At 38.9% G+C, this 16715-nt stretch overlaps 1 protein-coding gene across 1 annotated transcript in view; it reads left to right on the top strand.

The window, feature by feature from the left end:
- LOC104273314 (cytochrome b5 reductase 4) overlaps window positions 1-16341 on the top strand; it is a 39212-nt gene extending 22871 nt beyond the window's left edge. Inside the window, exons 10-15 of the mRNA XM_009868618.1 lie at window positions 3962-4102; window positions 5847-5999; window positions 6655-6805; window positions 13543-13629; window positions 15001-15165; window positions 15737-16341. Of these exons, the coding sequence (XP_009866920.1) occupies window positions 3962-4102; window positions 5847-5999; window positions 6655-6805; window positions 13543-13629; window positions 15001-15165; window positions 15737-15791 (752 nt within the window). The 3' untranslated portion in view covers window positions 15792-16341. The remainder of the gene's footprint in view (window positions 1-3961; window positions 4103-5846; window positions 6000-6654; window positions 6806-13542; window positions 13630-15000; window positions 15166-15736) is intronic.
- The last annotated feature ends 374 nt before the right edge of the window (window positions 16342-16715 follow it).

Raw genomic sequence — 16715 nt, 5'->3', positions numbered from 1 at the left:
CTAGGAGTTTGGTGTGAGCTAGGAAGGTCTCTTTTTTTCAGAAATCAGACTGTGTGAATTGGGTCGAAAGTTCTGTATGGCAAAGTAACATTTACCTCCCCGTTCCTTTTTACCTTGTTACATGTGGAACAGGTTGGAAAGGTTAGAAAATTGTCAGGAAACAGTGAATCAGTTGATGAATCAGTCTGGTAACTTGTTTTCCCCGTTTAAAATATCTGTAGCAGTATTAACTGATCAGAATTGTGGGCTGTATTACCAGCCTTCCATATCCTTTCAAGTACTGCTTAAGTCTGCAGAATTCACAGCAGTCTTAGCCTGTACTTTGCAGTCTTGGTATGCATTGTTTTTCAAGACAATGGTAGACAACCAAATAACAACAAACTTCTGATAAAATTTATTTTATATAGCTGGAGAGATACTGATGTTTTATTTTGCTTCAGGATTAGTGTGAAATGGAATTAGTGCCTTCCATTTCTCAGGGTTGGAAGCATTCTTTTCGTACATGTGAAATGTTTGCTCATTCAAGTTAAGCAGTTTGTAGGATGCTAGATGAAAGACTTGAGAAAATATTAATAAAGAACAACTTATTCCGTGTCAGTGGTTTTACATTTTGTCTCTGCAGGAATTTAGAGTGGATAACTCGCTATTTGAATAATTTAAACAAACAATTGTATGCAGAAAAGTGCCACGGCCACCTGCTGTGGCAATAGTGGTATGTCGTAAATTGATGCTAATTTAGTCCATGCACAAATTACATGTGCAGCTGAGATTGGATAACCAAAGTGTGTATTTCCAGGCATAACTACATGTATTTAGATGCTTGACCATTCTGACAGAGTTTATGAATACCGTTCCAAATAAAGCCAATTAACAAGGAGCAGGCCTGAGCTGGAAAATCTTATTTAAACCTGTAACTTTTAAGCATTTCATGGATAAATACTACTTGTTTGAAAGTTTTTCTCTGTTTAAAATTCTCTTGTTTTTGTTGTAGTTGAACTGACAGGCTGTGATGCTGCACTTACTAAAGAAGGGAATGTTTATAGTGATGGCTGTTCCTTCAGGCAACAACAGACTGCACTGTGGCAGAGCACTTTGTAACAAGTCTCTTGGTGTCTTGAACTCTTTGGTTCGGTTTTTAATCCTAAATATCTGGGAATAGCAGAATGTTTGGGGTAATAATGCTACAGTAAGGAAACTGCAGTACAGAAAAGTCATTTGGAAAATAATTCATTAGATGAAACAACTGAAATACTCAAAGCGGTCCTTAAACGACTTTTAGAGAACACTGGTAAAGGAGAATGGACAGACTAGTTTACTGAGACCCTTTCAAGTGGGGATTTTGTTTGTTTTTTTTTGGTTTGGTTTTGGTTTGGTTTGCAAGTTGAGCAATTGGTGTCTATTCTCGAACTTAGTTAAGGATACAGCTCAGCCAGCCTTGCTGGCTTGGGCTTCCCTTCAGTGGTGCTGTTGGAGGTAAGAGCAAGGAAGCAATAGCAGTCATCACTTGAGCTGCAGCAACGCTTAGAATTTCCTTTACATTTTGTCATGTATGTAATGAAGACTTCACTGGAAACTTGCTTGAGCAAGTTTGAATATCTGCAAGGACAGAGACTTTCTCTAGGCAGCCTGCCCCAGTATTTGACCAGACATCTTCATGGTGATGCTTAGTTGGAATTTCCTGAGTTGCACCTTCTGTCCCTTTGCATTTCATCCAGTTTCATGAACGAGTAGCTCAGCTGTTTCTGCTAGTGACTTGACTAGTTTTCAGTAAAATGAGAAGAAATGTCACTTCATTTGAAATTGCTTCAATGCAGAAATTGTTGTCAGAAGAGTATCATTCTCAAGTATTCTCATGTGTGAACCTGTGAAATTTTCAGGGGGTTTAAGTGAAAATATTCACTGGAACAGGTTATAAATTTTGCACTGAAACTGGTAAATGATGTCGTGGGGTTATTATGGAGAAGAAGCTGCTTCTTTCTGGCTGTTTTGGGTTTTTTGGCTTGTTTTGAAAGTATGAAATTTAGCATTGCTCATGGGATTTTGTTAATTTGCTTTCTGTTTATTTGTGCATTTTTTGGCTTTTTTAATTCTTTATTGGACTGATTTTCCAATATCTTATAGCCCTTGGGTTACTGAGCTGTTTAGGTATGACGCTGGCATTTTAAGTTAGAGCTAAAATACTGCAGTGCTGAGACAAAGGCTTAGCTACAAAATGCTCTTCTACAGGTAGAAGAGGAAAAATTACTGATTATCATATTCAATACACACCTCTGGTTTTGTATCTAGATTTTTACAATATGCTTTCACTTGCCTTAAGCAGCAGTTCTTATTTCCATCAGTATTTTAGGAAAGCTGGGGCACTTGTTCCCAAGTGGTCAAATACTAACCTATCATGGCAATGGCAACAGACTTGTGTCAGTTAACAGAACACTGTAGTTGAGAGTTGAGGAATACCTTCCTATATTTGGCATTTTTTGCTAAATTAACCTTTGTAAGTGTGTTTCTTTCCAGAATGTTGTTTGGAATGCTCCAGAAGTGATTGGTTTTGCATCCTTGCCCGTTGTTCTTTGAAGAACTTCTTCCTCGCTGCTTTACACCTACTTACATTCTCCAGTCTCTCGATGCAACGAGCAGGGCACAGCCCTCTATTTTGTTGTGTTTTCACAACAACATGTGAATTGCAGATTACATAGCTCAGGATGGTTGCTTAGTTAAAAGCGGTGCAGGTCTGGCCAGCCTTACACTGAGCGCTTTGCCACAGAGATGATTTCCAGTATAAGTGATGGGTTATTGCCACCACTGAGGGCAGAGGGAATGGCTCGTCGTGCTCTGAGCCTATTGCAGATATAGGGAAAACTCATTATTTTAAGCTTCCATAAGTATCCTAAGGTATTGGTGAAACCGTTAGAGTTTTTCTGCTGTTAACTATTCTGAGTGTTCCTTCACTTTTTTTCCCCACCTTTTTTTTTTTTATAATTCCCATTGCTAATAGAAATGTACAGGAGGGTTTTAATTCATTTTTATTCTGATTAGTAGTTTCTCTGACTTCTGTTCTCAGTTTCTCAAAAAAATTTGGTGGAAATGCAGATCCTGCATAGTGATTTTTCTGTTTTGATTTGTTGATTTATTGTGACTTTTTAATGCTTTCTCTTTTTTTGGTTACCTTTTGCCAAGCATTTAATTGATGTGCCGGCTGAAAAGCACGGTGTTTGAAACCCATTTCCTTGCCTCCAAAACAGCTGTATTGACAAAAATTTATGCTGTACATACAACCTTGTAGTTGATTCAAGTAAGCATTTCAACGTATAACTGGAGTTCAAAATTTATAGTTACCCAAAAGGCACCAGTTCGTGTCTTCAGTAGTTATTGATAATGCTGAAGTGCACGTTGCCTATGTAGGTACAGATACTGGTTTCATTTTGTCATGTGTAAGAATTTAAGTATTGGTATTGTGGACCTGAAAAACTGTGCAAAGCTGTATCAAAAATTCTCTTCGTGCTAACAGCATGAGTGTGGGGTGGTCAGGCCGGTAAATATCTGGAATGCTGGGTGGCTTTAGATGTTCCTGAGGACTGTGGTGCTGTGTCTAGAATAAGTTTAATTTGCTGGTTTTAGTTTGCATGTGTGTATTCTTCTTGTAGTTGTGTGGTAAATCTAGTGCAGACACAATGTAGTACAAGGGGTTCTGTTTTCTGCTAGTATTTGCTGGTTTTCTACTTTTTTTCCCAGTCAGTGCTGATAACTTACAGGTTCAGTTTGTTATAAGCCTAATGTAAGGCTAAAAATGAGTTCTTAGTCTAAAATTAGAAAAATTATTACAAGTAATGATATAAGAAGCATTTGTTTATAGTCTTTTTATAACTGTATGTAGTGACATACATATCTTTCTCTAGCTTTTATTAAAATATGTATGAAAATGAAAAGGTTGAGGCGTAAGTAACAAGTAAAACCATGTTTTCAGGACTCTCCTACAGAAAATGCAAGTTGGTTTCTAAGACAGAAGTTACCCATGACACCAAGCTCTTGTGCTTAATGTTGCCTAAGAGCACACATCTCCGTGTTCCCACTGGACAACATGTTTACCTCAAACAAATCGTTGCAGGTAAGAAAAACTGAGAGTGTAGCCACAGATGCATAAAAATAAGTCCCTTTTCATGGTCTTCAGAGGATGCCAAATTCATGGCCACTGATTCCCTGGTTGTAATTAGAAAGTCTCTGCTTCCAAGATCACACAATCAATACCGACTGGATTAATCTTGCTGGAAAGCTAATTAAATGCCAGGTGGCTGGCACTTACTGTTGACGATCTTTGAATTCTTCCTTTAAAACATTCTCTCTCTTGAGGTGATGCTGTTTGTCTTTAAAGAGGGGAAGCTCGTTGTGTAATTAGCTAGTTCCTTTTAGTTTGCAGCTTTTTTGGCATTTGGAGGGTAATGTTGTGATTTTGCCTTTTTTTTTTTTTTTTTTTGAGTGATTTATAGCAGTCATGGTAACACTTGTCACGTCCCTAAGTTCAGGACGTTGACTCACTCAGGTTCCCGATTCCCAGGCCAGGATTAAGGTGACTTACACCAGAGATCCGAACAACGATTTTATTTATCAATCACCCTACACCGAGGTATTTGCAATTGCCCACTCAGTGCAACCGACACGCTTCACAACAAGAAGTCACCAGTAAGCAAAAGAAACCGGCCTTGCCATAGGTAGCTTCCTGTTAAAGCTAGAAAGAGAGAGAAGAGAAGTGATAGAAAAAGGAAAGCTCACTACCCCTGGATCCAACAACGACCACGGCACTCGCAGCCGTGTTCCAGTGGTGGGCGAAGAGCGCACAGCTGCCCGGGGTGAGAGCCTTTTTTACAGTCAAGTTGCCGCCACAGACTGGGAACCGGTTTGGGAGATGGTGGGGGCTTCTGAGAGGGGGTCACTCCTCCCTCTCCCGGCTTCTTGCAGCCACAGCTCCCGGCTCTACCTGTCCCCACAGCTCCACCAGTGCCCGGCTGGCTCAGCAAAGCGCTATCACCCCCGCACCAACACAGACAGGGGCCAGGCAGGCGACTCTGCCTTGTTTACTGTTTGAGACATCTATCTAGTCCCTCACAACGCTGCACTCCAGTTGCACCATTCGTGTTATTATCATAACACGAAGTTGTGAGGGGAAAGCATCTTGAAAAGCATTGTTTAGGTGCTATTCTTCAAAATTTTACAAAAATCGAACTGAAAAAAAAACCCTCAGAGAAATACCTGGGGTTTTATTTTTAAGGATATGCTTAAAAATTTGCATATTAATGGTTGTGCTGGTCATTGTACTTGCATTGCAGTATGCGTGGTAGAGAGATTTCTCAGAAGGATTTTAAAATATCCTTTAATTGCACCTGTTTTGTCCTCCTCCTTCTCCTCCTCCCTACCTAATTCTTCTTGCTGGTGTCCGACTCTTGCAATCTTTCCTTCTGTCATACAATAGCTTTTTGAAATGATAGTGGAAGAAAATATAATTGTGCAGTACTAAAAACCAAGCTGTGGTACTTGCAAATGCAAATGTTTAGGTTTTCATGTTCTCTGGGGATAGCTCTAGATTTCTTTCTTCCAGTGCTTTGAATTACTAAGTAGTGTAGATATGACATACTGTTCAGCAGCCTGAAGATGATAATTGGAAGTGGAAGGCTACTGTAAGAAGATCTGGTGCAGTAGAAGTAACATACTTGTCTAAAAGCTTGTGATGGTGATATTTTTATGGGTTATACCAGTTTTGTTTACTGATTGTTCATTTTGGTCTCTGTTTGCAATAAATTTGCTAGATGTACAGTACTTTTCATATTATTTCAGCTATCTTTTTGTCTTCTGTCTAGGGACAGAGGTAGTAAAACCATACACACCTGTGTTGCCTTTTTTGATGCTGGATTTCAAGGAAACACCTCACCATGATGGTGCACATATATATTTAATGATTAAAATCTATTCCTGTGGACTGTTCACACAGGCACTTGACAACCTACAGATTGGTAAGGATATTTGGGGGATTTTGTGTTTGGTTTTGCAGAGATTGCTTTGTCTTTTCGTATTCACTGCCTGAGTATTGTGATTTATTTTTTTTTAATTGTTTATCTACTTATACATCAGGACGTACTTAGAACTTGCTTTTTATACTTTTTTAAACCTTATTCTCCATGCCCTAAATGTACAGGCTTATCCTCACTGTAACTAGGAGTCATCCATTGCCTAAAGCTCTCGACTGTTCTTCCAAATGTGTTCATGTTTAGCTGTTCAGATATGTCAGCTACATCACATGTTACTGATCGCTTTGATTGTACATACTCTTTGAACAACTCTTGGTACTTTCAAATGAGGAGAGCTAAGTCTGTTTTATTAGGCTTAAGATGCATTTCCTTTTCTGTTTCACATACAGAGATAGATTTATTTTTATTTTTTTTTCACGCTGATTTTACAATGGATTGTGTACTCGGTGTAAAATCCATCATGACATTTTAATTGTACCTTTGGTCTTATAACAAGAATGATCCTTGTGTGAAGTGTGTAGTACCTTTCTGAAAGGAACACTAATACCACAAAGATGAATGCAATATGAAAGGGCCTTTAAAAATATCAGAATACTAATTATTTTTTGATTTTGTTATTTTTGTTTTATTTTTATTAAAGGAGACTATATTTCTGTCAGCAATCCTGAAGGTAACTTCAAGAAATCGCAGATTCAGACCTCAGAAGATCTCTTTTTATTGGCAGCAGGCACAGGCTTCACACCAATGGTTAAGCTGCTGAATTTTGCTCTGACTGAAGTTAGTTGTCTCCGGTATGTGTGCTTCATATGATTTAATTCCAAGATAGGATAACCATAGAAAAGATGAAGCATAACATTCTCCTCTTTATTCAGCACTGATGAGTCCACAGTTTGAATCCCGTGTCCAGTTTTGAGCCATGCACAAGAAAGACACTGAAATGCTGGAACGTGTCCAAAGAAAGGCAAATTGGTAAAGGGACTTGAGAACAAATCTTGTGAGGAGCAGCTGAGGGAACTGGGGCTACATATCCTGCAGAAAAGGAGGCTGAGGAGAGACCTTATCACTCTCTACAACTACTTGAAAGGAGATTGTAGTGAGGTGGGTGTTGGTCTCTTCTCCCTTGTAGCTAATGATAGGACAAGAGCAAAGAGCCTTAAGTTGCACCACGGAAGGTTTAAGTTGGAGGTGAGGAGGAGTTTCTTCACTGAAAGGATTGTCAGGCCCTGGATCAGGCAGTCCAAGGAGACAGCTGGGTCACCAGACCTAGAGGTATTTTCAAGAGGAGCAGATGTGGTGCTTAGGGATGTGGTTTAGCAGGCAATTTGGTAGGGCTGGAATGATGGTTGGACTTGATGATCTTAAAGGTCTTTTCCAACCAAAACTAGTCCATGATTCTGTAATGACAGTCCTCAGTGTTAATAAAGCAATTAACAAAATAAAATGCTATGAAGGTATTTTTCTGCAGCTTACGCCAAAAGCTGGCATGCTCTGGGCAAGAGTCTGTCAGAGTCTTAGGAAGCTTACATGTTTGGTTATTGGCCACCATCAACATAATGGGCTGAGTTGCCTTTTGGATTTCAATTGTGATATAAATGAGCTTGCCACGTAGAAAATCTGTGGGATTGTTTTTGGTGGTTGGCTTTTTTTTTTAACTAGCTTTGCATTTGAGTGCCTTTTCTAGTATTGAAGTATTTCACTGTAGATTTTGTTTTCTGAACCGAGGAGATTTTCAACTGTTCATACTTTTTATATTGTTTTCACCTGCTAAGCAACAGTAACACGTTTTTATCAGATGAGTTCCAGTTTTCACAAAGTATACATTAGTATTAAGTATGTTTAAATGCATAGAAAGATGTGTATTGCATATGCATTCAGTACTCCATTTGTTGAATATACAGAAGGAAGCATTACTTGTTCTGGTCAAGTGACCAAGTTTTTTGGCCCCTAGTGTCCTTCAGAACCCCAGAACTAGTATTTTTGCTTGATATGACTGTCTCTTTACAGCTGTAATACAATAGTTCAACTACAGAAGGAAATGCAAAGAGTTCCTGCAGGGACATGCTTCAATAGATGAGAGGTGTGACTGCATTGCTTTTAACTAAGATCTTCCTCTTTTAGAGGAAGATTTCTATATCTTGTAGAAATTCTTAGCAGATTACATTTTTGTCAACGCAAACTGTTGTAACTTGGGAGAGTATGAAAATGAAAAATATACCGGCACTGTATTTTCTTAAATCTGTTGCAGAGGACAGGTCAACAGACTTGCTACTGTTTTCCTGTACCTTTGAATTTGGACTCTTGCAACGGAGATGAATTTCTAATGCTGAGTTTTATTCAGGATAAGCACAGGATGTTTTGGTTCATTATGCCTTTATGGAACACATTTTGAAACAATGTAGAGTGATTAATTGGACACTAGTCTTCATAGTAAAGCTCAAAAGGATGACGTGTACTGCAGAAACCTATTTCTAGGAAAAAAGTCTTAACCTAGACGTTATTCTTTTGTTGTTTATTGTTCAGCAATTGCATGTAATCCTGTTTTGTGAGCAGAGAGACTGTTTGGCTCTTCCAAAGCATCCGGTAGCGAATAACAAGTGTCTCTCTGACTTTGTGAATGCAAAAGATAAACCCATCGTCTGACAAAATGCTTGGGAAGCACTCCTAAGTGAATTTTTATTCTTCCTGAGGGGAAAACTGCTGCGTGAGGTAAAGGTAGCTGTGTTAATATGAAAACTAAACCAAGGAGAACATAGTAAAAGATGCAATTTTGACATTTTGTCCATAATCAGAATGAGTAGATAACATGTGAAAGACTACTACTGGCCAGATAGTGTTTGTATCTACTCTGTCCTTGAAAGATGACCAGAGTGGTTTATTTTAACTCTTTTCAGCAAAATTTCTTATGGGTACTCAGTGCTTGGAATGCAGCAACTTCTATTTCCTTACTAGTCAAAGTTAAATTAATTTTTCTTCCTCACCACTTTTTAGGTACTTGTATGACTTGATCTATTTCAATACAGAAACTTCAAAGCTTTGATTTTCTGATTGTTCCATCAACTTAGTTTCTTGGCCTTGTAGTTGCTCTTTAACTTTCACAGACTCACAGAATGCTAGGAGTTGGAAGGGACCTTGAAAGATCATCTAGTCCAACCCTCCTCACTTTCTCTTTAGGGAAAGTATTACAAGAGTGTCTTCAATGTATGTATGTGTATATGTATTTGTGTATACTGCTTATACATGAAATTACGTGTATATATAAACACTATAATTTGCATAAAGTTATCTTACTGTGAAAAGTAACGATAGCTGTGAACTTGGACTGCACACGCTAGGACATGAATTGTAAGAAGTTGAGGAAGGATCTGAATAATGGCCAACTTGTCACCAGGGGGTGCAGAAGCAGCCTCTGTCTGTAGTGTGAGGGGGGGGGTGCTGAACCTCTGGGGCTGCACAGCGAATGCTGGAGAATCTGCAGCTTCCTGAGGCAGCATTTGCTGTGATCTAATGGGCTTGGATCATTGGATTTCTGTTCTTACTGTCTAGCCAAAGGCTCCCAGTTATCTTTTAAGTCTGTTATTTCTTGCCCACACTAAATAGGAAAAGCAATTTGTTTTCTTCCTGTCTGCAGTATCCTTTTGTGCAAGAAGTCATAATGCTGTTCCTTCAGTCTTGTTTCATTTTTACAGGCCAAATTGTATTTGACCCAAGTATTAATTTGAAACAGATATTGGTCCTCTAAGTTGCATTTTCCTTTTTAAGGTGAAATTTTTTGCTCTGTTATACTAATGGTATGTAACTGCAGTCAATTGGGTATGTTTCTTGATGAAGACTGAGGTGCCAAGGCACTAAACACTATAGAGGGCTAATGCCCTTCTCAAGCAGGTATAGGTTGCTTGCAACCTATTTTCGATTCTCCTTGGTAGTTGTATCTTGTTTTCTCTCCAGCTTTTCATTCCTAAGTTACCACTCTGTTCTCATACTTGCTTTTAATATAGTGTCTCACATTTATCTTTTTCTTTTTCCTAAGGTGATTTCCTAACTTTTTCTACCTCCTCCTCTTCTGTGCTGAAATCCTCTAAGGATCCCTAACTCCTGTCCTTGTACAGGTTTCCCTAGGATCTTGCTTACCATATTTTGGAGTTTATTAAAATCTACGTCCCTTGAGGTAGTTTTCCATATGTTAGATTCTCTGTATTTCATTCTGAAAGGCTGATGAAACTTCTCATTCATCATCTCTTCTGTCATCATTTTTTCAACCAGTTCTTCCATACTGGTAGGAATTATATCTAAATCTCTACCTCTTTCTTTTAGTTGTTTTCTCCCTCATTTGTAGCTGTTACCAGTTCATTCCAAGTTTGGGATTTTTCTATTCTCTTTATATTGCTGAGTACGGAGCAGTACTGCAGCAGATATATTTATCTACAGTATGGGTGTCTCAAAAGCATTATTCTCCAAGTTACCAATTTCTACATTTGTACCCAATGAACAGATGTGTGCCTTTCCCATGCACTTGTTACTGACTTTCTTCCCCACTTGAGTAACACTTGATGCAGTAGTGTACTGTGCCGGATTTGACAGCACTACATTCTTGAAATGAGCTTTATTTTCCATGTTTTCAGGCAAGTGGGCCCTGGGAAGCATGTTAACTTCTGAATTCAAAGAGTCAAAGAATAAGATGACTTGGATGGGTGTACACACTGCTGGGTCAAGCTCTGTCTGAATGGCTGGGCCCAGGGAGTGGTGGTGAATGGAGTTAGATCCAGTTGGCAGCAGGTCACAAGCAGTGTTTCCCGGGGCTCAGTGTTGGGGCCAATTGTGTTTAATATCTTTATTCACGATCTTCATGATGAGATTGTGAGCACCCTCAGTAAGTTTGCAGATGACACCAAGTTAGCTGGAAATGGTGATTTGCTTGAGGGTAGGAAGACTTTTCAGAGGGACCTGGACAGGCTGGACTGATGGGCCAAGGTCAATTGTATGAGCTTCAACAAGGCCAAGTGCTGGCTCCTGCGCTTGGGTTACAACCACCCCAGGCAATGCTCCATGCTTGGAGAAAGGCTGCCTGGCAGAAAAGGACCTGGGGGTGTTGATGGACAGCCAGCTGAACATGAGCCAGCAGTGTGCCCAGGTGGCCAAGAAGGCCAACGGCATCCTGGCCTGTGTCAGGAATAGTGTGGCCAGCAGGGGTAGGGAGGTGATTGTTCCCCTGTGCTCAACACTGGTGAGGCTGCACCTCAAGTCCTGTGTTCAGTTTTGGGCCCCTTGCTACAAGAAAGACGTTGAGGTTCTGGAAGGTGTCCAAAGGAGAGCAGTGAAGCTGGTGAAGGGTCTAGAGAACAAGTCTTATGAGGAGTGGCTGAAGGACTTGGGGTTGTTTAATCTGGAGAAAAGAAGGCTGAGGGGAGACCTTATCAACCTCTACAACTACCTGAAAGGGGGTTATAGAGAGGTGGGTGCTGGTCTCTTCTTACAAGTTAAAACTGATAGGACAAGAGGAAATGGCCTCAAGTTGTGCCAGTGGAGATTTAGGTTAGATATTAAGAAAAACTTGTACACTGAAAGGGTTTTCAGCCTGGGAACAGGCTGCCCAGGGAAGGGATTGACTCGCCATCCTTGGATGTGGTTAAAAGCCTTGTAGCTATGGTGCTCAGGGACGTGGTTTAGAAGTGGGCCTTTAGAGTTAGATAACGATTGGACTTGATGTTCTTAAAGGTCTTTCCCTGCCATAATGATTCTATGAAGATGATTTTAGTATTTAAAGATGCAGCATAGCTGATCTTGGGCTGTTTTGTGCTTTACTAAGCAAGGTTTCCAGTGCATGTACATTGTAACTTAGTTTGAATTGTGATGCACCTGGAACTTCCTTCTCTCGATACCACTTCTGATGGTATGCATTATATACAGTGGTCTTACGTCAGTTTTATGTTTTGGCAGCAGAAAATGAACATGCTTCTCATGAGTAGAAGATGATCTCTTATCTTTGACATTTTATGTAGCTTGTAAGAGATTTCCTGGTATCTTGAAGTGCTACCGAACTGCAAAAGGGGAAAAGGTTGGAAGTCAGAAAAATCTAGTATGTTCAGACTAGAAGAATTGAGGCTTTTAAACTGCAGTTGAAGAACAGCTGGAGATCATGAACTCTCTGCAGAAGCCCTAGGATGTGTGAAGAGAGTGTGTGAAAGATGTCTCTGTAAGGTGCAGAGGAGGAGGTGATGGGAATTAACAGTTTCAGCACAGTGTTATGGAAGCGTACTGTGTCTCGGCTCCTAGAAGCAAGTGAAAGGCACAGTGTGAGAAGGGCCACATGTGAAAGGGACAGTGGGTGGCACAGCACAGCGCCGTGTTTCGGAACTGGAGCTGCTGGGCTGTGTGGTGTGCAGGAGCAGCAGGTTTCGCTGATGGGTACCCACGTCATTCTGCGGGTGTTTCTGTGCCAGGGATCTGGCTTCCTGCAAACAGGCCAATGAACCTCTTGCTTCTGGCACCACAGCAACATGCTTCCTCTGCCCTTAGAGCTGTGCCTAAGTAGAAAAAATGACAGTGACTTAAAGCCCCGTGGGGTGCAATTCAGGAACTGCTTGCATTTAACAGCACCGTTGTCTGTCTTAGGTCAGTCATCCTCAGGGTATTAGTCTGTCATGAGCAATAAATGAGAAGTTATGTCTGTGTGGCTTCATGAAGTGGTAAATTCTTGTTTGTGAAGTCAGTCTTTTTGTGTTTTGCCTCCACTGTAGCATAAAAATCTGAAGAGATAAATAGCACTGACCTTAATGACAGAGCATTTTTTTCTTTTATGTGAACTACCTGTCAAGTATAACGATTTTAGTAGCTTTCCAGATAAACATATTTTATAAATCAATAAATAAAGTAGGAGTAAGGTAACCTGGTACAGAGCTGTAGTTCACTTGTCAAGTTATGAGTTAATTTTCCATGTGTTTAGGTTCCATCTTTATGAAGTGAATACTGATATAACCTTCTGGAGATCTAATTAAAGATGTCCCTGCTCACTGCAGGGGGATTTGGGCTAGATGACCTTTAAAGGTCCCTTCCAACCCAGCGCATTCTGTGATTCTTGAAATTTGTTTCATCTGTGCAAGTTGGTGTATATAATATTAGAAAGATGTATGTACTTCATATACTAGCTATAAATTGAAGTTGTAGCCCTCGAACAATGTTGAGAAACCACTAGATAAAAGTTGGCGAGGTATACTGTAGTGTTAGACAGGTCTTAGTAACTTCAGGAGACTTTATTTTTCTTAGCAGTTCCTGAACTAAAGGTTGCAACAACCGCAGACAGGGTTGTGACGTGTGGAAGAGAACTTACAAGTCCAATCAACTTTCAAGTACAGCAAGAAACTATACTGGGTTAGTGCAAAAAGATTTGAGGATTGCAGAGTTAGAAAAAAAAAAAAAAACCCGAACCAAAAAATGTAAGTAAAGGATTCTGTGTAATACATTATGTTCTGATTCTTTAACATGCTTCAAATACAGGAACAGTTAAATTTTTTTCTTATATTTTGTTTTTAAGGACAGTGAAGTTGATCTTCTTCAACAAAACAGAAGATGACATACTTTGGAGAAACCAGCTAGAACAATTAGCTCTTAAAGATGAAAGGTATTTCAAAATCTTGTGGAAAACAACTTCTACCATCCCAGCGTGAGGGAAAACAAGTCTTGGGGCTTAGACTAACTGTAAAGCTTTGGCACAAAGACAGATCCTAAGTCTGAAAACTCATAAGCTAAGAATTTAATGAGACCTAGGGACTGGAAGGAGATGGGCTTAAACTGGTCACAGACATGTAGCAGCAGGTTATGGCATGTTCTGTAGGTCCCATAGGAAGCCAGGGCCTTGATTTGATAGTGCTTAATAGATGTTTATTGGAGATGGTATGTTAGATGATTGTTAAGACTGTCAGAGAAGCTTTTTGAAGGCCAAAGAAAATAGCCTTAGCAACAAAAAATATAAATATGCAAAGAGAAGCACAGAGGAGAAGGATGATGTACCCTGGGAGCAACATTCCGAATTTAGAGAAGCCTTGGAAAGTCTCATTGGTGTCATTTAGTTCGGAAAATGTTTATATAGAAATTCAAAGTTTAAACTAAGCCAATTGCTTTCATTTTTACTTACTGTCTAATCGGTTGCATTCTTCCGCTCAGTTACAAGGTAATTGCCAATTAAAATGCACTAGTGCTTATGTAATGTTAACTTAGTTTAGTAGGGCCTAGTTCTGTCAGGAGACATAAGAATATCAGGTTGCCTTTTAATTTCAGTACCCTTGCTTTTATCACTAGATAAATTGTCATTGCCTAAATTTTACGTGATAGAAGTATATTTTGTTTATGTTTACTGAATTTTTAGTTGGAATTGTATGAACAAATTAATTTTGTTTGTTCTTTCACAACATTGTAGTGAAAAATAACCTGGTGATGTCTGGCACATTCAAAACTATGGTCTAGACACTGTGCAAATTTACAGTCAAAACGCTTTCTTCATTTCAGTAGGAGTCACAGATACACAAGTGCTTGTTTTTTACTCAGTAACTACTCTGTTAGTGAGTTTTTGAAACTAGTTACAATATTTGCTCACTAATGAAATTATACTGACACTTTCAGAAGTTTAGCTAAGTGTTCTTATTGCACTGCTTGTGTATTGAGCTATACCAGCAGTTGCGTAAGTGAATAACAGAACAGTAAATTTTGTGCCTTAGTGTCTTAATTGGTACTAGCTGTGTCTCTCTGTAAGGTGAGATATGCAGCTAAAATTGTTAAGGTGGAAAGATTGGGTTATTAAATGTGCAGTACTTGGAGGTGATTTGATTTGACTGGATTGGGAGGAACAACTAAATGTCCGTGAGATCTGGTCCAGTGGGAGCTAAGCAGAACAGGAAAGTAATCGTGGGAAACACCAGTGTCTCAGTCACTAGGATTTTGTGTAGCAGGTTTCTAATCAGAGGCGATATTTATGAAATGTTCTTCCGCTTTCCAGGTTTGAGGTTCAATTCGTCCTTTCAGAACCGACAAAAGACTGGGTGGGTAAACAGGGGAAGATTTCTTCATCTCTTCTCTCAGAGTTTGTGAAAAGAAGCAGAAAAGACTTCAAAGTACTTATCTGCATCTGTGGGCCAACACCTTTTACAGAACAAGGAGTACAGTGAGTATTTTCAACGATGAACTAGAGAACAAGAAATATTTTGACATTTGATCCCCTAGGCAGCTATACTGTTTCTGACTTCATAGTCTTTTGAAAATGATTTTATGTTTTCTGCTTTGCAAGAGAAGTTTTTAAATTAAAAAGAAGCAGAACAAAACGACAAAAAAAACACATAAGAGAGAAAAGGCCCTCTAACTTTCTCTTGCTTGGCTTCAAAATACTGAACCAATATGAACATCAACTGCGTTTCTGCAGCCCTGCTGAGGTCAGATGCATGTGCCTAATGGAAGGTGAAATTGGGAAATAATTATACTACCTCCTGAGAAGTCTTAAATAATTCAAATTTTATCTGTATTTATTTGTAGATTTTTTTCCAGTATCCTAAAAGATCATGTAGTACATACGAGCTCCTGGGCACTAATTGTTTTCTGAATATATTTGCAAAAGTAAATTTCATTGTGCCTGTCTGAACAAAAACAAGAGTGTTGTGCTCAAGTTATGCTTCAGCTGCATATGTGGTGGATTTTGGGTTCCAAGTATTAGTATTATGAACTTGATTTCTGACTTTCAGATATCTGAAGGATCTTGGATACTCCCAAGAAGAGATACATGCTTTTACTGCATAAACCCATAGGAGGATATCAATGTGTGTTTGTATAACTCAGTCTTATTTATTTACCTTCATGAACTGAAATAAGTGAGAAGCAATTTTGTAAGACTTGAAATTTCATTCTTGGTACCAAACTGTTTCTTGGAAGAAATATATCTTTGAAAAAATTTTATACTGTGTTTTATCTTGGTTTTGTAAATATTTTTGCTAATACTTAAGTCATCCAGGGTATTAATTTATTGTAGAGGCAAGCAAAAATATATACATTATATAAGATGTTTCATGTTGTTATTTCATGCAAATTCTTACATTTATAACAAGCACTGATTTAGGTTTTGACTTGAAAAAGCTTATTATTTCTTACTGTAAAAAGTCTTTAAGAGCAATACTGTCTGAAATGAAATATTGCACTGTAACTCAGGTAACCGGTGACTGAAAAATGTTCTTTTTGTTCTTATATCTCTATTTGACTTGCAAGTGATCCAGATACATTTTTGGCTTTGTAAACAAAGAATAAAAGCTCCTTTGATAAAATACATCCAAATAATAAAAACCCAATAATTTTACATTACTTTATGTATTTTTGTAAATTTTTTTGTATTTTCAGTTTATAATGTTGTAAATCTTGCATAAGCTTAGGACACCAGCTGAGGACTCAGAACAGAGGCACAGACTCTTGGTATCCTGCAAAACTGTGTGTGACCTCCTTGCTATCAGACATCCCTTGTCAGGAGATACTCTGAGGGTAAAAACATGACACTTTGGTTTGCAGATACCAGGGTAAGATACCTTAAAAATATTTGACAGGTTGCCACAGTATTAAATGAGTTTGAATCAGTGGGTTTTGTTTGCTTATTTTGGTTTTCTTTATTTTTTTTACTCCATTATTAGAAGTATGTTATCGTGAGGCAATAATCTGCTGTCTAATAGTAGTTCAGAG

The sequence above is a fragment of the Apaloderma vittatum genome, unplaced genomic scaffold, assembly GCF_000703405.1.
Source record: "Apaloderma vittatum isolate BGI_N311 unplaced genomic scaffold, ASM70340v1 scaffold1554, whole genome shotgun sequence".
NCBI classification, from domain to species: Eukaryota; Metazoa; Chordata; class Aves; order Trogoniformes; family Trogonidae; genus Apaloderma; species Apaloderma vittatum.
The sequence above is the reverse complement of the archived record's forward strand: the minus strand, read 5'-3'. Positions and strand labels throughout refer to the sequence as shown.